This window comes from Pseudorasbora parva, chromosome 3 (genome assembly GCF_024679245.1).
Source record: "Pseudorasbora parva isolate DD20220531a chromosome 3, ASM2467924v1, whole genome shotgun sequence".
NCBI classification, from domain to species: Eukaryota; Metazoa; Chordata; class Actinopteri; order Cypriniformes; family Gobionidae; genus Pseudorasbora; species Pseudorasbora parva.
The window spans coordinates 46,255,483-46,279,484 of NC_090174.1; the positions used below are offsets into that span (position 1 = coordinate 46,255,483).

Below are 24,002 nucleotides of genomic sequence, written 5' to 3' on the forward strand. Positions count from 1 at the left end.
CTGCATGTATGAATGAACCAAACTACCAGCAACAGTGTGTAAAAACCTTGTGGCGACTTAAAGACAGCGTTTAACCTGTGTCATTGCCAACAAAGGGTATATAACATATATATAGTATATAGCAACATATGTATGTATGTATATATATATATATATATATATATATATATATATATATATAGTACTGAAATATATATATCATATATATCATATATATATATATATATATATAGTATTGAAAAGTGTTGAGATTAACTTTTGTTATTGACCAAATTATTAATTTCCACCATTATTGGCAAATAAATTCTTTAAAAATCAGACAATATTATTTTCTGTTTTTATCCTGTCTCTCATAGATTAAGTGAAGCTGTAATGAAAATTACAGGCCTTTCTCATCTTTTTAAGTGGGAGAACTTGCACAATTGGTCAGGTGGCTGACTAAATAATTTTTTGCCCCACTGTAACTAAGTGAACTTGATTTGTTGACTTGTTCTGTTTTTTTTTTTTTTTTTATATCAGTTGATTCGACCTTCTATTATATTAGATAAAATTTCATTAATGTATATATCTAAAAATCAGAGGAAGTTTAAGATCTTTGAAGAATAAACTTCACATGCCTGTATAAAATATGTCTAATTTGTTTCCATACATTTAAGATTGTTGTAATGGCGTAAATAAAATTATCCCAAAGTTTCACAGACCAGGTTTAAACAGAGCATGACTAAAATGCACGCTTGAGCTGTTTTAACTGAAAGCAACATTAACTTAAAATACACTCCTGAACAAAATCTTAAGACCAGGGGATGCATTGCAAGTTTTACACATTTCGCACTTGTGGATCATAACCGGGTTGTAAGTGCTGCTTCAAAATGCCAAAAGAAGAAACAGGCTCAACAATCCTACCACGTTCAAAGAGAGAAAGCCTTTTTGCCTTTGCTATCAGGAGATCTTGACAGTATGACTGCTTGAAGGACAATGACATGAAAGTCATAGTTTTGTGCAGATTTGACCCTTTTTATGGCTATGGTCTTAAACTTTTGATCAGCTGATGAACGGCCTGTTTGAGTTTAAATGCAGTTTTCAATAAATTGCCTACTCTCTATTTTTTGTCTCTTGCTCCTGTTTCTTCTTTTGGCATTTTGAAGCAGCACTTACAACCCAGTTATGATCCACAAGTGCGAAATGTGTAAAAACTTGCAATGGATCCCCTGGTCTTAAGATTTTGTTCAGGAGTGTATCATATGTCAATGCCATTTTTCCCCCCAAGATGCACACCCGTAATGTTTTTTTTCTTCTAATGCACGTTTATAAAACCTTTTTTAATGCCCTAATGCTAAAGGTGTGATGCTAAAGCCCTGTCTGTGAAACCCATAGACTGTAAAAAAAAAAAAAAAAAAAAAAAAAAAAAAAAATATATATATATATATATATATATATATATATATATATATATATATATATATATATATATATATATATATATATATTCATGCAAAAATATATACAGAAAATTATAGATGCAATAACAGCTCACAACAAGTATAAAAAAATAAAAAATAAAAAAACGCCCGAGCCTGACCAGGTCATATTTGCATTTAAGTCTGGTTCAGACTTTAGAATTGCTTCCTAAATTGACAACACAGGCATTATACAGATTTTTTTTTTACTTGATTACTGTCAGTTAACATCTTAGTCAATATAAAATGTGTACATTGGTCCACAATTTTTATTTGGACCAATGTAACCTTGGTTTTGTTGATTGCGCTTCCTCAACACTGGTCGGCGCCAGCAGGTTTCGATCCTTTTTTTCAGCATTTATCAATCCACGCCGCTCACTAACTTGTTTTTTTTCACCGTCATTTCCTACCAATTTGGCCTTGGTTTTTGGTTTAAAAACGAAGACAACCAATGAAACATTTGTTACATAGAAACGCCATTTTCTTGACGTAAAGCCGACCAATCAAAAGCAGTAAGCGTACGCCGGAAAACCATGCGCCAGCCAATGAGCAGGTAGAGCAGTCAGCACGTTGAGGTGTACGGCGTTCCGCCCTTCTCCTCTTTGTGGTCAACGCTGCGTGTGTTACTGAAGCGGATTAAAATCTCTTATTAAAGGTATTTAAACAATTACATTTCACTTATATTATTTGCATACGTTGCATGCTTTTATTCCAAATTGAATGTGTAAGTGCACATCAGCTGGTGATGAGCCCGTGCTATTCGTTGCGTTGAGTGTTCGGCCGGCTCAGGCTTCGCTTTGCAAACCCATAAACGCTCATTAATAAAGAAAATAGACAATTAATAATGTTTGCATGCATGCAGTTATTTACGCTCATCAATGAAAGTAATTCGATCTTAATTTGTTAACTCATAACAACGAACAAAGAAAACATGAGCGAACAATCAAACAATAATTGAAAACAAAGACCCCAAATTGCACCCACAAATAGTTAAGTCGCACTTCTAATGAACATTTCTAATAAAGAATAGCTATTAAGGCATTAGTCATTAAATATACATTAATGAAGAGATGTTTGATTTAAATAACATGGTCAATGATAGAAAAAATGTCAAGCTCTGTTGTGATTTTTTTTTTTTAAATATATGTGTATATAATGTGATCAGATTAACTATTTTTTGAGTTTCATTGTCTCCTGTTTACTGTGTTCACACTGTATGCCCAATGTTTTCCATTAAGCATTTCACTAAATGATGCCAAAAGGAGAAAACGAAAAAAAAGATGCTGCAATATGAGTGAATCCTGTTACATTAGCAGAACAACATCCATCATGGCATTGTGTACATTTTTGAGTTTTATTCTTAGGTTTTGGAAATCATCATCTTAAAAAAGTGTGTATTGATGATGTATGTGCTTTAATAGATGCAAGGCAACAGAGGACCACGTTCAGAGCAGCAGAATCACGGCCCACCCCGACAGCAGCCCAACCCCCAACAAGAGCACCAGAGGAAGCCATCAGGAGCCGACAGCAATGGACAGCACACTGATGCTGGAGAGCAGAGTAGCCCGAGTAAGCATTAGTTCTGGACTGAAGAGCATTTACACAACACTGGCACACAGCTATATAATTCACACTGATCTTTGGCATTATATTGCAGTGATTGTTGCTGACTGAACTTTCTCTCCTACAGATGATGCTTTCACTATAGACCTGCAGAACTTCAGGAAGCCGGGAGAGAAGACCTACACACAGAGGAGCCGGCTGTTTGTGGGGAACCTACCCACTGGAACCACAGAGGAGGATGTGGAGAAGCTCTTCTCCAAGTATGGCAAACCTTCTGAGATCTTCATCAACAAGGACAGAGGATTTGGCTTTATCAGGCTGGTGAGTTTGACTTTCACCATCACCTTGGAAAAATTCAGAGGGATACGTTTTGGTGTTGTGACAATATAACTAATGGTGGACTGTCTATTGTTAGAGATGTGCTATATCAATTATATTTTGATATGTAAATATATCCACTTAAAAAAGTAGTACTTAAAGTTATTGACACAAAAATAAAAAGTGGTTATTAATGGCAGAAAGCTGCCGGTCGCAGCATGCAATATAGAGCTCATTTCTCTATGTTGGCTTATTGCTCTTTAATGGTCAAATACACATTTATGTTAAAGGGATATTTCACCCAAAAATGATCCAAAAATGCTATTACACAAAGGAAGATATTTGCAAGAATGTTTGTAACCAAGCAGATCTCTGCCCACGTTGACTGCCGTATTTTATTTCCTACTCCCTACAAACATTCTTCCAAATATCTTCCTTTGTGTACAGCAGAAAAAAGGTATCTTCATGTTTGGAACAATTTGCGTGTGAGTAAATGATGAGTATTCATTTGAGTGAACTATCCCTTTAAAATGTCAATTGTGTTGAATATTTAGGTAAACAGAACATAAATAATTAGATAAAAACCCAGTATGGGTCAGTATAAATTAGAGCTATGCATTAGGTCTTAAGGTGACAGCAGCCTAATAAACCTGCTTCCATCTATGTCATTAAAGGGTTAGTTCACCCAAAAATGAAATTTCTTTCATTAATGACTCACCCTAATGTCGTTCCACACCCGTAAGACCTCTCTTCATCTTCGGAACACAGTTTAAGATATTTTTATATTTAGTCTGAGAGCGTATACAAATGTATGCACACTATACTGTCCATGTCCAGAAAGGAAATAAAAACATCATTAAAGTAGTCCATATGTGGCATCAGTTAGTTAGTTAGAATCTCTTGAAGCATTGAAAATACATTTTGGTCCCAAAAAATAATAATACGCCTTTCAGCATTCAGCATTGTCTTCTCTTCCACGTTTGTTTTCAAAACTCAAAGATTCAAACAGTCATGAATCAGCGGATTGATTCATGATTCGGATCACCAATGTCACGTGATTTCAGCAGTTTGACCCGCGATCCGTCAATCCGCTGATTCATGACTGTTTGAATCTTTATTTGAGGTTTGAAAACAAACGCGGAAGAGAAGATAATGCTGAATAAAGTCATAGTTTTTGTTATTTTTGGACCAAAATGTATTTTCGATGCTTCAAGAGATTCTAATTAACTAACTGATGCCACATATGGACTACTTTGATGATGTTTTTATTCTCTTTCTGGACATGGACAGTATAGTGTGCATACACTTAGATACGCTGTCGGACCAAATATAAAATATCTTAAACGTTGTTCTGAAGATGAACGGAGGTCTTACGGGTGTGGAGCGACATTAGGGTGAGTCTTTAAAGGGGGGGTGAAACACTCAGTTTCAGTCAATCTCATGTCAATCTTGAGTACCTATAGAGTAGTATTGCATCCTTCATATCTCCGAAAAGTCTTTAGTTTTATCATATTTATAAAAGAAATATGGGCTGTACCGAGTCTTTCCGGAAAAAACCGAGCGCCTGGAGGCGTATCGTGTGGGCGGGGCTAAAGAATGACAAGCGCGCAAAGCGGTGACGTCCTCAAGCGTGGAGAAACCCATCGCTATCTCAGCTAATACAGATAATGATCCACAATCAAATCTGAAGCTGAAATAAATTGAACAGGAGAAACGGCAACATCAGGATGTCCGTCTCTGTGGTATGTACTGTATTTAGGGGCCTTTGTGTGCAGTTTATGAGGACATGATTCGGTTTATGGACTATTGTATGTGACTAGACCTTAGAGGTAGCAAGCAAAACGGTTTTGCACGTCAGAGTCAGAATAGTGTAAGGTTATACAGAACAACAATGGAGTAACCGTTATCGCATTTGAATGACGAAGCACGCGATCGTGTCGTTTACTGATGTTTACTCATGCGACGGTAGCCAATAGCAGAGACATTTGAAGTTGATTTACTCACCGGCATCTTCCAAAGCAGGACCGCTCTGTCAAAAACACACTTCTTTGGTATGATTTGGTGAAGTCCTGTGACAGCACTGACCGTGGAAATCCACTTTGAGACGCGACTGAAAGAATGTTGTGAAGCTTCCCGTCATTTCTGCGTTCAAATCGGTTCAAATGCAGCGCTGCCTTCCCGGAATGCTGTGCTGAAGCGTTGAAGTCGCTCGACGTCACCCATAGGAATAAAGTGGAGCGCGGCGCGTCATAAGTGTTCACGGATGACTGGATCTGCACCTGAGAGACTGTTTACAGCGTGCATTTCCTCTCTCTCCCTCTAGTCACGCGCGCGCGCACCCTTCCGGGAGAAGAGCCCGTACGGCCCATACAAGGACCTTCCGCTCTATTTAACGTCAAGTAGACCCATACTCGAAAAAAACTCGCCGAAACTTGTGAGAAACCGGAAGGAGTATTTTTGACACAGAAATACTCCATCAAACGTCCAACATTAGTTTTTGAAACTTTGTCTATGTTTAGGATGGGAATCCAAGTCTTTAACAGAGTAAAAAGCTCAGTATGCATGAAACAGCATTTCACCCCCCCTTTAATAAAATCAACTTCATTTTTGGGTGAACTAACCCTTTAACCAAACAACAAAAGACAAAGAAAATTGCATGCTGATCTTGCCTGAATAGTATTTGTAATTTCAGAAAGCAAATTATGTTTAACCCCTTAAGTGTCACTGGCCCACCGGTGGGCCCATTTGCCACTGCATGTTTAAAACAATATATCCTATATTTATCCTAATCTAATGTTGACAAACTATATATCATTCGAAAGCTTACGAACTCAAGATTCATCCTGTGCAAACCGATTTGAAATCGGACCTTGCGTTACCATGGAAACGGTGCTCTAAATTATTCTAGCGGGCTCCTCCCCAAGTGGCGTTGTCATGTTTCATATTTATTTAACATATTTATTTAATTTATAATAAAAACCTTTTCTAATCTTGACAAAACGCATATCGTCGGAAAGGTCTTAATCTCACGGTTCTATATCTGCAAACTGTTTTGTGATATTTACACAAAAATATATACATTTGACACAGGAAATTGCATTTAAAAAAATCAATGGAATTTCAATGACACCCGGTGGCTATTTGTGGTACAACGCCTAAGCAAAATCTCATGGGAACTTCAATTTTTGTGATATCAACTTCAAATTTGGAACACAAATTAATTAGACATATGGCTTTGATTTGATAGTAATTTTAGAGTCCACATTATTTTGTAACATATATATTTTATATTAAATATTAAATATCTAGTACAGTATTTTGATTTACAGTACATTTAAACTTCCATAACTTTTTTAAACTTAATTTTTTTTAAATGATTTCACTTGAGCAATACTCTGCTGACTGTCTTCTTTAAAATGAGACCAAACTTATGTCTATATTCCAAAGCATTCTTGAATTGCAACCATTTAAGTTTGGATAGTGAATTTTCATGTATATTTTCAAAAAGGGGGGTGACACTTAAGGGGTTAATTTATACACACTATGTAAAGTGTTATTCTTCCTTTTGGTTATATAAATAAACCCAATGTACTTGAAAACACTTTGATTTGTTTTTGTTCTGTTGTATGTATTTTGCACATTGGTTCTTATTTTTTGTAAAAATGTTTAACTATATTGTTATTGTGAAAATTTCTCATATTGTGAATAAGAATTTGGCCATATCACCTGCCTCTAGAGAGTGATGGTTGTTTTTAATTTCAATGAGCTTGACCTGACAGATCTATTCATAACTAAAACAGCTTTTTGCATTGTCGTCAATTAACTATTTTTTGTTTTGTTTGGGTTATAAATGAACACAAGATCATATTTCTAAGTATATTAAGTATATATGACTGTTTTCAGATTTATCCGTTCTCAGACACCAAATGTCCAATGCAACAACATTAATATTGACTTGCTGCTTTCTCCTTATTAGGAAACGAAGACACTTGCAGACATAGCAAAAGCAGAGCTGGACGACACCGTTTTCCGTGGTCGCCAGATCCGTGTGCGTTTTGCCACACATGGCGCTGCACTGACGGTTAAGAACCTGCCTCAGTTTGTGTCCAATGAGCTCCTGGAGGAGGCCTTCTCCATGTTCGGTCCAATCGAACGGGCCATTGTCATTGTCGATGACCGTGGCAGGCCAACTGGGAAGGGCATTGTGGAGTTTGCCAACAAACCATCCGCCAGAAAAGCTCTGGATCGTTGCGGAGATGGAGCCTTTCTTCTCACTGCGTGAGTCTGCATTTCCCATCTGTAATACTTTTATGCCATGTCCACACTAATATATATATATTATATATATGTAATATATATATTTTTCTCTCCGTTTTGGCCTTCCGTCCACACAAGAGATAGCGTTTTAAGTCAATGAAAACGTATCGTTTTGAAAACACTCTCCAGAGTGGATAAATGTGAAAACGCTGTCTTCGCATAGTAATGTGGTCTGTGAAAACGGAGGCTTTTTAATACGATGACGCATTTTTAGCCATGTGATGCAGTCATATGACCAATTCAGCCAAGATGGTGAACGACATTGTACAGCAGTTGTTTTGTATGCTTTCTGTTTTGACAGCCTTGTTAAATATTAATATCAGTTTGTACATACTGTTAAAAAACTCAGGGCCTTTTCTCGACATTGTCGCAAAATAAGTATATAAACAAGTAGCGGAAATGACGCAAGTTGAAGCGTCTTGGATTTGCTCATGCGCTGTATGGGGATGTAAGCGTTTTCAGACGTTTCAGTTGAGATGAACACTTTTTGGAAAATGATAGTGGGGACATGGAAGCGTTTTTAGATGAAAACTCAGTTTTTAAATTTATCCGGATTAGTGTAGACGTAGCCTTAATGTTAGTTGGTTTACTTAAGTTTGACTTTCTTTCCCAAACTCAGATTCCCCCGACCTGTTACTGTTGAGCCAATGGAACAGCTTGATGAGGATGAAGGACTTCCTGAGAGACTTCTTAATAAAAACCCACTATTTCACAAGTGAGTTTGTTCATGTTCTCATTTGCATTGTATCTGTAAATGTTAATGGCCTGTTATTATCCATGTTTCCTGTGAGCATTGAGGACCTGAGGAGAAATGTTTTTCAGGCATGGAAAAAGTTTAAATTTACAAAGTAATGGAATATTTTATTTTTCTAGATGTTCTCAAAAATTGTGAGTACTACCTCTTAACTATTCCAAATTATTAAAAAAAAAATCTGTATCCTGTATGTATGTAAATAGAAGGTAATTGTTCCAAATGGTGTGGGGAATTATGACTTAATTTCATATTCAAGTGTTAAAGAGAAAAAAAAAATTGAAGATAATTTTTTATGTGTGATTGTGACCGGCGGACAGTACATTATCCAGCCTATTACACATCTTTAAAAAATAAACTAACATGTCTTTCTCTATATGTCCATTAGAGAGCGTGAGCAGGTTCCCCGGTTCGCCCAGCCAGGTTCATTTGAGTACGAGTATGCGATGCGCTGGAAGGCTTTAATGGAAATGGAAAAGCAGCAGTTCGAGCAGGTTGATCGAAACATCAAAGAGGCTCAAGAGAAGCTGGAGACTGAAATGGAAGCAGCACGACATGAGCACCAAGTCATGCTGATGAGACAGGGTGAGCACTAAAGTACCATCTTTTGGAGATAGTTTTCCTTAAAAAATGATTCGTCTTCACTCATCTTTTAGAACAAGAATTCCCAAACTTTCTGTCAGCCAAAACCCTTTGACCTAAAATATTTAGTTGAATTACCCTGACAATCAAAGTTAATATTTTAATAAAATTAACACATTTCCATGTTCACAGTTCTCTGATGTTGGGTTAATGGTCACATAACATGCATGTAAACAAAATATTTCATGTTTTTAGATTTTTAATTTTTTTTTTTGCATTTGTTTCATTTATTAGTTTTTATTTTATTATTAGCTTTTCGTGAATTTTTCCCTCACAAATCCTCACAGGTTTGCCAACCCGTTTTAGATCTTAACTAAAAATAATAACTTTTTCCCCCACTGCACAACACTTTTTTCCATTTTCTTTTTAATGCTTTAATTGATGACATACTTTGCCGCTCGATAATTATGCGACTTTCAAAAGTCATCGGACTTCTTTTCTTTTCACACAACTGTTTGCCATAACTAGGGCTGGGTACCGAAACCCAGTGCCATACCTATATAATATATATACCTATGTATGTACCGTACTGAATCAGAATTTCAGATTTCGGTGCCACTTTAATTCAAACATAGTTTTGCGCTTTGGCTGGCACTGACCCAGAGACAAACATGGTTGGTGCTTGTCACACATCACAACTATTCAGTGTTATCAACCACATAATTTTTATTTTAGCTTCCAGATATTTAAATGCACATACGGACTAGAAAAAAACACACTGATGTCTATGGAAGCGGCAGTAACAAAGATGGTTATCATTTGACTAAGTCTTATTTATATCAAATGCACCTTATATAGTTAACTATATAGTTTACTCTATTCTTCTCCCAGTTCACCGTCACTTAGTGTATTTTGTGAGACGTGATGTAAATCCAACAGATTTGAGGCGCAAACTAACATGGCAGGCGCCCATCGTGCATTATGAATCAACTAACACACATTTAATTACTACTACAGCTATTGTGGCTGCCGTTTGTTGTTAGAAGCAAAACATATTTAGTTGTAAAATTCTGCTAAATAAAGTATTTTATAAATAAAGTAAATTAAATTGTATTTAATTATATATTTAAGTAGGCTTTTTTTTTAAAAGTTTTAATAAATTGTTCAATTTAAATAAAAAAAATTCCCCCCAATTTTTTCAAAGCCATTCTCTTTTGTCATCCACCATTGTTTTGTGAGTCTTTTTTAAAAAAGTATCGGTTTAGGCAGCGGTACCATTTTAAAAGTACGATGCCCAACCCTAGTCATAGCTGGTATCAGTTTCAGTCAACACACTTCACGCTACAGGACTTGGATTACAGACTGGTCTAGATATGGTCTAGATATAGGGGCGGCAGTGGCTCAGTGGTTCATGTAGATTGTCTACAAACCAGAAGGTTGGTGGTTCGATCCCCGGTTCCACCTGACCAAGTGTCGCGGTGTCCTTGAGCCAGACACCTAACCCCAGCTGCTCCCGACGAGCTGGATGGCGCCTTACATGGCTGACATCCCCGTCGGTGTATGAATGGGTGAATGCGAGGCAAAAATGTAAAGCGCTTTGGATAAAAGTGCTATATAAATGCAGTCCATTTTCCATTTTTTTTCCATTTTCCATTTAATCTGTTAAATATCTCTGTTTCAGACATCACCACTTTTTTACGATTGTGTTTTTGAATCGTCTCTAGTTTTGGGCTTTTGGCACAAACTTTCCACAAACGGAAAAAATTGTAGCTAAAATCATATAGTGGGTGGCATTAGACTAAATATACATTTTGCATATTAAAACCTTCTTCATGATAAAAAGCTGTCTTCTCTTGCCTTTTGAGCACTGCTGAGACCCATTCAGGCAAATGTCAAGACACCTTGCATCTAGTAATTTTTGAAGCCAAGCATGGTCAGGTGAACACAAAACCAGCCTAGTACTGAATGGCTAGTAGTTCAGGCAATAAGCTTCTAGATTTGAGCATCCTCACTCAGCAATTTCACTACAGTTTGTCACGTCTCTTTCTCTCGCTCCATTGTCAGATCTCTTGCGCAGACAGGAAGAGTTGAGGAGAATGGAGGAGGCTCATAGCCAGGAGGTGCAGAAACGGAAACAGATGGAGCTGCGTCAAGAGGAGGAGCGACGGAGGAGAGAGGAGGAGCTCCGTGCCCACTCCGAGGAACTGATGAGGAGGCAGCAGGGGCAGGGAGGAAACTTCGCTGAGAAAGTGAGTCTGAATTTCCTGAGGTTTTCACACTCCGCACTGTGAGATGTAACAATACATTTCAGTAGTCGGTACCAATATCAGAAAAGTTGCATTTCTCAGTACCAATTTCTGTACCATAGCAAAAATTATTGTAACTTTTAGCTATTTGAAAGTATAAGTATTCACCTTTGACCATTTCAAAAAGTAATTACAAATTGGGGCGGGATAATTAAATAAAAATCCACCTAACAGCAGGTACTGGATTGATCTGGTATTCTGTACTGTAGAAAGTCTTATCGTTACGTTTAACATTTAAGTATCGACTGCCACATCTCTATCCCACAGTTTGTCTGCATTTTAAATTCATGAACTGTATGTTTGCTGTTTCAGAGAGAATCAGACATGAGGATGCAAATGGGAGGTGAGTTACTCTATACACCTATACCAAAAACTTGCTTTGAGTGTCATATCAAGGGCATAAATATCCTGTTCCTCTTCCTTAACCCTCACTTTAGATATGGGAAGTTGTGTTTTTTTTTCTCTCCCATGATTGGTCTTTTTTATATTTTTTGTATTATGAAATATGATTAAAAAAGTGAGAATCTGTCAGTATGTTTAATGCATTACTCTCTTGGGCTGAAAGGTCAGGGAATGGCTATGAACAGGAGCCCGATGGGTGGAAATCCCACAGCAGCTGGAGCTGCCGGCATGGCTTCCAGTGAGGTACAGATCTCTCAACACACACAGTGACTACGTTTACATGGACAGCAGTAATCTAATTATTGACCTTATTCTAAATAAGACAATAATCTGATGGTGTTTACATTAGTTGCTTTTAGAGTACTCCGTTCATGTTCCCGTTTTACATGTTATAGAACATAGATCGATTATGGCACGTCATTACGTCCCATTGCAACACTATGTTCTCCAACATCCAATCCAATCATAGCGTGACTTTGGCAGGTCTGTTTATATTTTATGTGCTCAGGAAACCCACTGTAACTTCACCTGCGAGTGTTGCTGTTGGACAGTGTTACTTTTCATTTACAAAAACCACTCGTTTTTATAATGTTTTATATACATTTACGCTAATTTATTTTTTAAATATTATGTATTGCCTCTTTCTGTTTTTTTTTTTTTAAGAGACACTGCCCCTCTTTCCTCCTTATTGACAGCCTACATTTATAATAATAGCTTTGATTAATGATGAAATCGTGACTGTTTGGATTGTTTTTCCTGCCGTCGAGCCACAGGCGTTCACTGAATGACCCGTCTGGTTCGCGTTAACAGATACAAACTTATTGTATTTTACTTTTACAATAAGCATAATAATTCCAACAAAAAATTAATAAAAAAATAGAGAGAGGACACAGTGTTCAGAATGAACAGTCAAGCAAAACACACACCCATGGCAACGCGTTATGGCAACGACATTTCAGACGGACAGATACGTAAAAGATAAACGGGACTTTTCCACCATTTGTTACTGTTTTGTATATTAATTATTATATTAATTAATTCCAATTCTGTTTTATTGGCCACAATATTATCGATGATTGTTGAGAAGGGCACTTTTGATTAATTTTAAAAAAGGGCAGAGGCTCGAACCCACAAAGCCTCCCCTCTGCACTTCCCTGTTTTGTGCGTAACGTTGTGTCCTGTCACAAAATGCGGCGAAATCTCAGACGCAACGTTAATAGTTAGATTAAGGTGTGTACGTGTCTGTAATGCTCTCTGATAATGCGACTAAAATAGGCATACTCCACTTCTTAATCCGATTTATGTTTAGTTAGATTATGACTTTAATCAGATTAAGGTCATTAGAAATCGCTGTCTACATGGTAGCCTCTTAATCAAAGTATTGTCTTAATCAGATTAATATCGGAGTATTGTTGTCCATGTAAACGTAGTCAGTCACAACTTTCAGGGAAACATGCAAAGATTACAGTGTGTAAACTGCTTTCTCTCTCTCTCTCTTTCAGCAGGGGTCTGCTGGCAATCCAGGTGGTCTCCCTCTTCCTTTCCCTCGTTCTGGACCTATGGACTTTGGACCCAACAAACGTCGCAGATTCTGAGAACACCAGCCAAATGTCTTTTCCTTTTTTTCCCTTTTTTTTTTTTACACATTGTAAAATATTTTTAAGTGCAGATTGTGGTTTTGTAGAACCTGGGTATGCATTTCACTTTCACAAATGAGTTTGTGTAGGCAAATGTTTTAAAGGTTGAAGTATAATTTTTAAGTTGCTCTGTAAGAGCTCCCATGCTCAGTGGGAGCTTTAAGGGATGTTTCCAGAAACTGATTGAGCCCAGTTCTGGGGTTAAAGACACTTATGCTTATGATTTCTTACTAAAGAGTCTTCATCAAAGGACGAGGGTTTATCTGTGCATGGAAACAACTCCAGGGTGGACATTCAGCTTTGTATAGCCCTATTTTCTTCTTTTTTATTAATTCCTTTTCTAAAGTAGAGATTAGCTTTTGTCCGTCTTGTCCTCTGCAATGCTTGCCTTTCTAGTCAACTTCAAATAAATTCACAACTACATGTTACATACATTCTGTGTTACTGGCAACATTCTTGGATTTAAATGTGTTGTTTGTCTTTGTATATGAGGAAGAAATGGTTTTAAACATAGGTCGCAAAAACTCTACCACTACTACTACCAACATTAAGAGAGCAGGGGTTGATTTGGTACCCTGAATAAAGTTTATGAATGTCGACTTCATAGAACTGTTACCATTTGGACTAAAGTCAGGGACAGGTAATGGAATGCCTGTTTTATGTAGCCTGACAAGCCAGACCCACATCAAGATGTTTGGTCTGGAAACTCCAAAACCATTGACGGCTCAATCCAAGAGGTGGGATAAACGGTTGTCTTTCAAACTCCCTCTGCACGCACCTGGATAGAGCTACAACCAACCAGAGCAACGAAGGTAAGGCGGAGCTAGCAGATTAAACAGGCAAAACTCCGAACACGTCTTCCCTTTTTAAGAATGACTTCAGTGCCGTTCTTTTCTCAGAGAGAAGCTTAACTCCAAGTCTTCCAGAGTCGCGGTCAAAGCTGATTCGAAAGACCGCCGTTCACCAGCTTCTGTGTTTACTAGAAGCACGCGAAACTGCCCCGCCCACTGACTATACACGATGTGATTGGCCTGACCAGAGTTTAGTTTTTTCAGCTCAGACGTGTATTGAGAGTTGCTAAAAACTCGTGGCAGATCTAATTTTTTAAGAATTTACTAGTTATTGGAGTGGTGAGTCATAATAATAATAATAATCCCTTTTTTTTTTTTTTTTGTTTGTTCAATTTTAGGTTATGTTTGTAATGTTTGAAAATGAATAAACACATTTATAAAAAAAAGAGAAAATAATTTACTAGTATTGTTTTCTGTGCAGTTACAAAGACGAGAGATTTCTATCACTAAAAGTATGCAAAGGCATTATTAGTTTGTATTCAGTTTGTTCTATATACAATAATGGCTATTGTTATGTTTTATATATTTTAACTCTTATATTTTTAAAGGAAGGAAGTGTACAAAAAAGGTACAGGTACAAAAAAAAAATGCTTAGAAAAACAAGGCTCAAAAGAATTGATAAGTTATTTAAGGGATAGTTCATCCGAAAATAACAATTGTCATTGACAGCTACAAAGTTTGCGGACATCATTTTTGGTCAGGATGAAAGAGACACGATCGCTTTATATGATGAACAGGTTGATTTTATGCTTTTATTCACATAAACATTCATCAACACACAGTATATTGGGACACTTACATTAAATGACACCATCTTCCTTAGGAAGTATACTCTTTGCTGTCCCTTTGTACACACAGCATCAGTCCATTTATCCCACTTCAACTTATGATCCAAAACAACCCCAAGGGATTTATACTCATTAACACCTTTAATAGGCTCTCCCTTAATAGTAGTCAGACTCATCAAAGACTCTTTCCTAAAATCAATACTCATCTCCTTAGTTTTTGCAATATTTAGCTTAAGGTTTGAAGTGTCGCACCAGGAAATAAATTAATTTCTTGTCTTGTCTTGTCTGTGAAACCGCGGTAATGGCTCTTACCCTTTAAATGACCAGTTGTCCACAAAAATATTCAAGTAGGCCTACCCAGTTATGTAGGCTAAGCTTTCCACTTTGCTGTAATGCTGCAAGTTTTGTTTTCAATTTATTTTAATTTACAGAATCTGTGTGTTAATGAATCAAAAGCCAAAATTATTATAAAAACCAGTACATTTACATGACTTTTCTAGCCTATTGCTACATTTTGAGTCCAGCTTAAAAACCAGAATTCATCAACATTACCTTAGTAGCCTATACCCAAATAGGAAAGTAATTATTTAAGATATGTGGCAGACTCAAGATGTGTACAAGTCTCTGGAAACGTAGGGCTAAAACAAATGTGCATTAACCCATATGCTATACTTCATGAATTATACGTCCTATACTTAAGAAACCAACCCTAGACCTGGAGGTTCTTGCTAATTATAGGCCGATCTCCAACCTCACCTTCCTGTCAAAGGTTCTAGAGAAGGAAGCCACCTCTCAGCTTCACAATCATCTAATAAACAACACCTTTTTTGAGATATTTCAGTCAGGCTTTCACTCGGCCCACAGCACCGAAACTGCTCTGCTTAGGTTGACAAATGACCTTCTAATGACAGCTGATTCAGGATCACCATCACTGCTCATTCTCCTTGACCTATCAGCGGCATTTGACACCGTGGACCATACCATCCTCCTGGACCGCCTCCACAATACAGTTGGACTATCTGGAGCAGCACTGTAGTGGTTTCAGTCCTACCTTTCTGACAGGACTGAGCGTGTTATATTGGGACAATGTGAGTCCAGGCTGCTCCCTGTTACATGTGGTGTTTCGCAGGGGTCGGTTCTCGGTCCAATCTTATTCATCCTCTACATGCTTCCCCTCGGTCCTGTCATCACATGGACAATCTTTTCATTGTTATGCTGATGACATACAACTTTATATTAAAACTGCCCCTGAGCCCCTCCACAGCTCTGTCAAGACTCACCACATGTCTTGAGGAGATTAAGGCATGGATGGGACCTAACTTCCTCCAGCTGAACTCCAGTAAAACTGAGGCACTACTGGTTCGCACCCCTCATCAGATCCACTCCTCTTCCTTATCCCAGCTCATCTTTGACAGCCAGGTCATCACTTTCTCCTCCTCAGTCACAAACCTATCTAGGGGTTCGGTTTGACCCACAGCTGACCTTCAATGACCACATTAAGCACATCTGTAAAACTTCCTTCCACCACCTTCGAAATATCTCCAAACTCCTACCCCTTTTAATCTTTCCAGATGCAGAGAAACTCGTCCATGCCTTTGTCTCCACCAGGCTGGACTACTGCAATGGACTCTTCAGTGGGATTTCTGGCAGAAATATCCAGATGCTTCAATATATCCAGAACAGTGCTGCCAGAGTCCTTATGAGAGTCCGTAAATATGATCACATAACTCCCATCCTACACTCATTGCACTGGCTTCCTGTTTCATCCCTGATCGACTACAAAATCCTCCTGCTCACACATAAATGCATCACCGATATGCACCTCCATATCTACAGGAACTCATCAGTCTGAAATCCTCCACCTGCACCCTCAGATCTTCAGGCCACCTGCTTCTTCAAGTCCCCACCACCAGGCTTCGTGCATGGGCGATCGAGCTTTCTGCTGCTTTGGAACCAACTTCCCAGTGAGCTGAGAGCATTACAGAGCATGGACCAATTTAAAGCTGAACTGAAGACTTTCCTGTTCAGAAAGGCTTTTATGTGTTGATTGTTTGTATTTTTCTTTATTTTTACTTTTTATTCATTTTTGTTATTTTTTCCCTTTTTCCATGGTTGCACTTTGAAATTCTTTGGAATGAAAAGTGTGTTTTAAATTAAATTAATTTATAAATTAAAATAACGAGTCAAATAAGTTAACTGAAAATAAAAATTAGGCTACATTTCATTAACTGAGGTCGGTGATGTTTTAGCTGTAAACGAGTTACCAGGTGCCCATGGTATCTAAACAAACCACAGAAATTAGCTTTTCTTTATTATTTGGGAAAAATGCCAAAAAGCATCGCTCTGCAAGATATAGGACACGAATAGTTCACTCCTCCTTTTGTAGGCTATCTGCAGTGGCTTTTCCAAGGGTAGCCTACACGCCATTTCCCAAAGTTTTCTCGTGCCTACATTCCTATTGCTTTTTAGCAAAAGCTATAGCCTACATAAGATTGTATTAATACGACACATTTTTAACAAAACGAAATGGCAGGTAAGAAATATATAGATAATTTATGTGTGTGAGTTTGGAAAACATAATTGGCTAGGCTTTATCGTAATATTGAAATGAAAAGTGAAAGTAAAGATAACGAATGGTTGTCAATTTAAAAAAGACCAATTGGTTGCCAGTTTATGTTCAGATTTAAGGCATTTAGTAAATTAGACCTTAGCTGTTCAGAAATGTAAGAGTAGCTACATTACAGCCTTCATTATGTGACAGTAAGTCTAATTAAATTCGATGTATTATATAACAAATTGCTTTCCTTAGAAAACATCTTGAAAAAGTGTCGGATTCAACTGAGGGATGGTTTGACCGATGCTCTTATCAAAAATTTGTTGGATGATCTTCTGGAAAATAATGTGATAGGGAGTGAGGAGATTGAAGACATAATGCAGAAGACCAAAACGCGAACTGATCAAGCTCGTGATCTGATTGACAATGTGAGGAGAAAGGGGCGGAAAGCAAGTGAAATTCTCCTCAACTGCTTGGAGAAACAAGATAAGTTTCTTTACGAGAGCCTAAACATAGACAGTCATCCAGAAATCTCCGAGACACGGGCGCATTCTAGTCACCTACCCATAACCACAGGTAGGCCTACAGTTTTATTAATTATTCAATAACAATCATATTTAGCTTTCATATAAATAGGCATATGTTATCTTGTTGCCTGTCTTTATCTCGGTCCATTTTACAATTTAATTACGACTTTTTGATTGCCTAATTTGTTTTCCTCAAAATATTAACTTTGCACAATGCTAACTAATGTGGGTTAAAGATTTAACTTTAAACATTGATGTCTCGCACGTCTCTTTTTATTCCTTCAGATAAACCAAAATTTAAGGTAATGAAGTGGAACAAGCTGCAACATTTAAAAAAAAACATACATTTTCCCTTGATTTCACATTTTCAGAAAGACTTTATTTTTGCACGTTGGATGAGCTCACTTGCTCTTTTTTGTTCTAGAACGAAGAGTACAAAATGGACAGTAATCCACGTGGACTTTGCCTAATTATTAACAATGAGAACTTTAAAAACCCCGACCACAAACGAAATGGATCCCAAACAGACGTTGGTATGCATGCAGTAAATGATTTTTCATTTGATGTTTATGAACCACACTCATTCACATATTTTTCTTTTTAGAAAAGGCTTTTGAACTGAGATGCTTATTTGTTGTGGTTGTTGTTGTTTTTTTCTTTTCTTATTGTCCTTCATTTTTTTTCTTTTTTGTTGTTGTAATTGCACTTTTGGTATTTTATTACCTTATACACTGGTCTTTCTTTTATGTATTTATCAGAATCTCTGACAGCCTTGTTTAAGGAGTTGGGCTTTCTGGTTGAAATCAAGAAAGATCAGACCGCATCTGCCATTAAACAGCTCATGACCAATTACAGTAAGGATCGCCGTCATGGAGACTGCTTTGTCTGTTGCGTGATGAGTCATGGAGTTGAGACTGGTGTCCTGGGATTTGATGAGCAAATATGTCCCCTGATTGACATCACCTCCCCATTTAATGGAGACAACTGCCCCTCTCTTATTGGGAAACCCAAAGTCTTCTTCATCCAAGCATGTAGAGGACATGACATGCAGAGTAAAGTGCTGGTTGCAGATGGTTCTTTTGCCAGTTGTATCCAGAAACCTGGCAAAATATCATACAGCATTGCCAAAGATTCTGATTTTCTGATTGCCATGTCCACGGTGGAGGGATATGTGGCGGTTCGTGATACACGCAGTGGATCATGGTTTATTCAGTCCCTTTGCACGCATTTGAAAGAGGGAAGTAAAAGGTGAGCTGTATACTGGCCTTTTTTTGCATGCAGACAGTATTGTAAGCCTTATTTTAGGCCTATTGCTAAATGGTTTCTTCCTTCATTTTTAGAGGCCAGGACATCTTGGGGATCCTCACTAAAGTCAATAATGAAGTAAGCCGTGAAGAGGGCATTTTAATCAAAAACAACGAAGAAATAGATGTAAAGATGACTCCCCAGCCTTTTTTCACTCTGACAAAGCTTCTTGTTTTCAGAGCGCCGAAGGTTAGAACTTAATCTGTTTATTTCTGCTTTATAAAAAAATAAATAAAAATTGGTCCCCCACAATGTTCAAGACATGGTTACAGCCTTGCTGTGTGTTCCGTTGCTGCATCTTCTTAAACTATAATTCCATATGATTAATAGCAGCCTTCTGTACATTTTTTGTGGTGACATTTTTCAGTTCAAAATTTTAAAATGAAAAATATTTATAAAATAGTGTTTTCTCTTCATTCCCCATTGTAGGCTTCCTTTTTCTTCTGAATTCAGATAAACCTTCAAGATGTTACCTATTGGTATTCCAGAGAAAATCAATGAAGTGGACAGAGAATTTCTACTGTATTCACCTTTGTTTTCTTATATTTGTTATATGAGATTTTAAATATATGTTGTCATAGGCTATACCACATTTAACCATGTAATCAAAAATGATTATCAAGAATATCAATAGTAATGTAGGCCTAACTGAATTGATGTTTCTTCTGTTTCTTTACTTTAATGTTTTGGCTGTGGATTACACATACCTACACATATCAACAAGACTGAAGACTATAATTCACAAATAGGCTGTAATTTGCAATAAACAAATAATACATTAAACTAAATTAACTTTTTAAAACACCTTTATTAAAATGTTTTCACTTCTATATACATCATGTTTTTACATCAAATACTGCTGTTTTGCTTAGTTAATCATGAATGCCCCAAAGTAAGTGGCTTCCTGAGGGAAGCGCACAGCGCTTATGTTCAGCACGTACAAAGAGAGCCTGTCGCCTTTTTCTAAGCGGAACAGCGCCCCCTGGTGGTTTGAATAAAGCTGTACACCAGACATTGCGCTCACACAGGGAGTCACTACGGCTTTTGCGAGCATCACTGGTCGTGGATAGGATGCTGTCCTCTTGTATAAGTATTGCGTAAAGTGCTTACTCTGATCTAATTGTGTTTCGAAATTAACCTGAGAGAAAACGAAGTAAATTCCGTCGTGTGGCACTGCTATTTCTCCTTCGGGGCTCAAGCTCATTAATCCTTCCTGACTAAATTGGCCGTTCATGTTGTCCCACTGGATACGATCCAGTGCAGGAGTTTCGTCTGCAAAAAAGTAAAGAGAGAAATTCTGTAATCATTAGCCTATTACATTTTTACCACATTATCTTGTACAGTGTAAACTGTGGATTATAGCTTCTCTGTGAAAGATCCTACCATTTTTCTGAAGCCTTTGATATTGTTTAAGCTCTTGTTTTGCCCCGATGTGCACAGCTGGTTTGAAAATCTCAGTGATGTTATGTTCTGTAAAGTCCAAGAACATACTTTTAATTAAATTAGTCACTATGTCTGATTTAACTCATTGGACAAACTCAATTTAATTGAGGGCAGGTTTTCTATCCAATAAATATGTATAGCCCCAGCTCATAAAAATCTTATTCATGCAATAAAATGTAATTGAGTTGGTCCAACTTAATTTTGAACATTGTAATTGGGTTGGTCCAACTCAATTTTATCAAACACAGTTTTAATTATATTTATATACTTATAACATGACTTTTTTTAATGTGTCAAATGTTCATCATACACAATGTATATAATGAAAATGTAAGAAAAGGCTGGTGTTACTCCTAATATTAGTATAAATCACTGAGTGCCCACAGACTAGACCCAGGCGCCACTAACAACATAATTCAAAAATTACAGAAACTCCTTTAAATGTCCAACATAACTGAACATTAAACACTAAAATGGACTAACAACATCTTTCCCTTTACAGAAAAACACATAAAATAACACTTTAATCCCTAAATGTACTCTCATAATGTAGTCAATTGCAAAGCATGCTGTGAACTACAGATGCACTGCCCAGTTAGTTATGTCAGCACAAATATTATATGTAGTTAAGACACAAATTAATTAAGTACATTTCTGTTTTAAATATATTAGGTTGATTGAACACAATTAAATTAAGCTGTGTCAAAAGTAGATATTTTTAAGCAAAGTTAAAACCTGCAGTTAAACCTGCGCCCTTACACACTATATATATATTACTGTTTAACTGAAACAGATCTCCTAGAAGATGGAACTTTTCTGGGAAATGATACTTTTTGGAAAAGACTTAAAAAAACTGAAAAAGTGCAATCTGGACGCAGTTAACACAGAATGTTCCCCTAACGTTCCCACATGGTTCCCATTTGATTATTTTAAAAGACAACGTTCCCTGAAGGTTATTTTTGGATTTTATTTTATAACCTAAAGGGAATGTTCTATTTATGTAAAGTAACTTTCCTGGCTAACCAAAAGACAATGTAGTTTCTCGTCCCAGAACGTTCTGTGAACCAAAAATTGTTAACTGGGAATATATTGAGCAAGTAGACCAATCTCAAATTCTCCATAACTGGCAAGATTATCAAAAAAGTTGTTTTCAATCAGGTGAATACTTTTTTAAGCTTAAATCTTCTATGTTTAATCTGGTTCCCTCAAAGCAGGTGAGTCCACTTTAGCTATTATGCCACCCATTGAACCAGCTTCCATGAAGAGATCAGATGTGCTCCAACTGTAATGACATTTAAATCCTGACTCAAAGCATCTGTTTAGCTGTGCATTTACTGAATGAGCACTGCAGGTGCTACTGTACGCCCGACTGATTGGACTTTATTTTATCTATGTGTCCTTTTTATTCTTTTTAGAACTGCTTTAATATGTTAAATAAATTTTAATCGTTGTTTTTATTAACATTCTTATTTCCTCATATACACTTAATTATTTAGTTGATATGAGGATGCACATTTAGACGTGAGTGAAAAGATACCAGGACAGAGGTCGCAGGCTGGTGTTAATACATCTGTGCAAGTGTGCATATATAAGCAATAATAGCAAACAATAATTTAAATAAATTTGTTTTACCTCCTAATGATCCCAGTACATGATTCTGTATGTCTAACAGAAGCCTCTGTTCAAAAAAAAAGTATAGACTCTTAGAATGGAACATTGTATTACATGTATAATTGTAATATACATGGAAATGTATACATGTAGGCCTACATTTCACAATTTCAAAAAATTTATTGAAGCCGTTTTGAAATACCTGCCATGCAGTTTGTCTCAGTTCTTGATCGAACAAGTCACAACTTGCGATATCTGCTTGATCTACTGGTTGGGTAACATCTATGGAGAGACAGTTGATTGGATACCCTCCATCTCTGCCTGTTTCACGAGTCTTTTATAGTCAAACAAACAAAACATATTAAAGTAATTGTACACGGTATTATATATATAAATTATTATGATCTTTGAAAAAAAATATTATGACATAGCCTATATATATCATATCATAATAATTTTGATTAAACGATTTAACTCACTCTGTGAATATCCTCGCAGAAGTCATAAAGAAGAAAAGCTGTGATAATCGTCTCAGTGCCTAATATTAAAGTCAGAATCAAGAAAAATATGTACTGCCCTTTTCCAGTTTTGTTTTCAGAAGTGTTTTCGTCCAGCTGGGTATAACTGGTCGGTAGGTTTGATGTCATGTTCCACCAGAGTTTTACAGAATATTCGCATGACAGAAAGAGAACGTAACCTTTCCTGTCATTTCCTGAGGGAGTCAAAGGTCTTGGAGCTGTTCAGCGCTCTTCCGCTTGTTAGTTTGTTTTCCTTGCTGGAAAGTCCCGCGGTCACAGCGCCGCCCCGCTTTCCATCAGCCTGGGATCAGAAAACTGAGGTGAGTTTGCACGTTTGTGGTACTCCCTGCAGTGTCAAATCACGTCCAGCTCCACCTCTCTGGATGTCAAATGGGTTGGATGGATAGAATTGTGGGTAGGGTTAGGGTGTGGTTTGATATTTTAGCGTCACCTATTAGGCCCAAATTACATTTGCACCTCCTGGCTCGCTGGATGTCTGGATATAGCCAGAAGTAAGCTCCACCCAGGCTGTAGGTCATGTTATTTTATATAAGGCATTATAAGAACATTATGAATGGTCAGGTAACGTTATGTGGACGTTCTATTAACGTTAGGCCTACTGGAGGAATGTTTGTTCATAAAACATTGTTAGAACGAGTTGGGGGTATGCACACAGATATGGGTATGCATGCGACTCTGTGTGTGTTTCCTGTAGGCGACTGACTTCAATTCACTTTCTTTTCCCTCATTTATTTACAGTTCAGTCTATACAATACTATCACATTAAACTTTAATATTGCATCAGAAACGTCCGTGAACAAATCAGTAGGCTAATAAAAATAATACATGTTCAAAATACTACCAATAATACCTATAAAATAGTTAATTGAAATGAATGGATATATAACAGCTTTCATATTTTGGCTATTTAATGTCAGATTAATTCTGTTTTGTTCTATTCTATTCTGTAATTATCTCGAACATGTTCATTTTGCATAGCCTACTTGCTTCTGGCGTTATTTTATTTGCAAACATTATTCTAGAATTGATGGCTGTATGTAAACTGTAAAAA

The 24,002-nt window shown here is 37.0% G+C and overlaps 3 protein-coding genes across 4 annotated transcripts; 2 read left to right on the forward strand and 1 right to left on the reverse strand.

The window, feature by feature from the left end:
- The first annotated feature begins 1,956 nt into the window (after nt 1-1,956).
- nono (non-POU domain containing, octamer-binding) lies at nt 1,957-13,767 on the forward strand. Of its 2 annotated transcripts, none has more exons than XM_067439181.1 (10): nt 1,957-2,112; nt 2,879-3,026; nt 3,148-3,341; nt 7,315-7,616; nt 8,275-8,370; nt 8,795-8,991; nt 11,053-11,237; nt 11,607-11,637; nt 11,860-11,939; nt 13,199-13,767. In XM_067439181.1, the coding sequence occupies exons 2-10, from the start codon at nt 2,879-2,881 to the stop codon at nt 13,289-13,291; spliced, it is 1,326 nt and encodes a 441-aa protein (XP_067295282.1). In that variant the 5' UTR covers nt 1,957-2,112; the 3' UTR covers nt 13,292-13,767. The 2 variants fall into 2 exon arrangements, with proteins under 2 accessions (XP_067295282.1, XP_067295284.1); XM_067439183.1 differs by having other exon boundaries at nt 13,202-13,767.
- Nucleotides 13,768-17,377: 3,610 nt separating this feature from the next.
- On the forward strand, nt 17,378-20,102 carry casp22 (caspase 22, apoptosis-related cysteine peptidase). The gene is made up of 7 exons (XM_067439192.1): nt 17,378-17,505; nt 17,782-18,102; nt 18,339-18,355; nt 18,478-18,586; nt 18,812-19,301; nt 19,394-19,547; nt 19,788-20,102. Exons 1-7 carry the CDS (start codon nt 17,499-17,501, stop codon nt 19,803-19,805), a joined length of 1,116 nt encoding a protein of 371 aa, XP_067295293.1. The 5' UTR covers nt 17,378-17,498; the 3' UTR covers nt 19,806-20,102.
- A 44-nt stretch (nt 20,103-20,146) lies between these two features.
- On the reverse strand, nt 20,147-23,248 carry tnfsf10l4 (tumor necrosis factor (ligand) superfamily, member 10 like 4). The gene is made up of 5 exons (XM_067439193.1): nt 22,892-23,248; nt 22,615-22,746; nt 22,434-22,479; nt 20,742-20,828; nt 20,147-20,630 (listed from the first exon to the last, which is right to left on the reverse strand). The coding sequence occupies exons 1-5, from the start codon at nt 23,057-23,059 to the stop codon at nt 20,227-20,229; spliced, it is 837 nt and encodes a 278-aa protein (XP_067295294.1). The 5' UTR covers nt 23,060-23,248; the 3' UTR covers nt 20,147-20,226.
- Nucleotides 23,249-24,002: the final 754 nt, after the last annotated feature.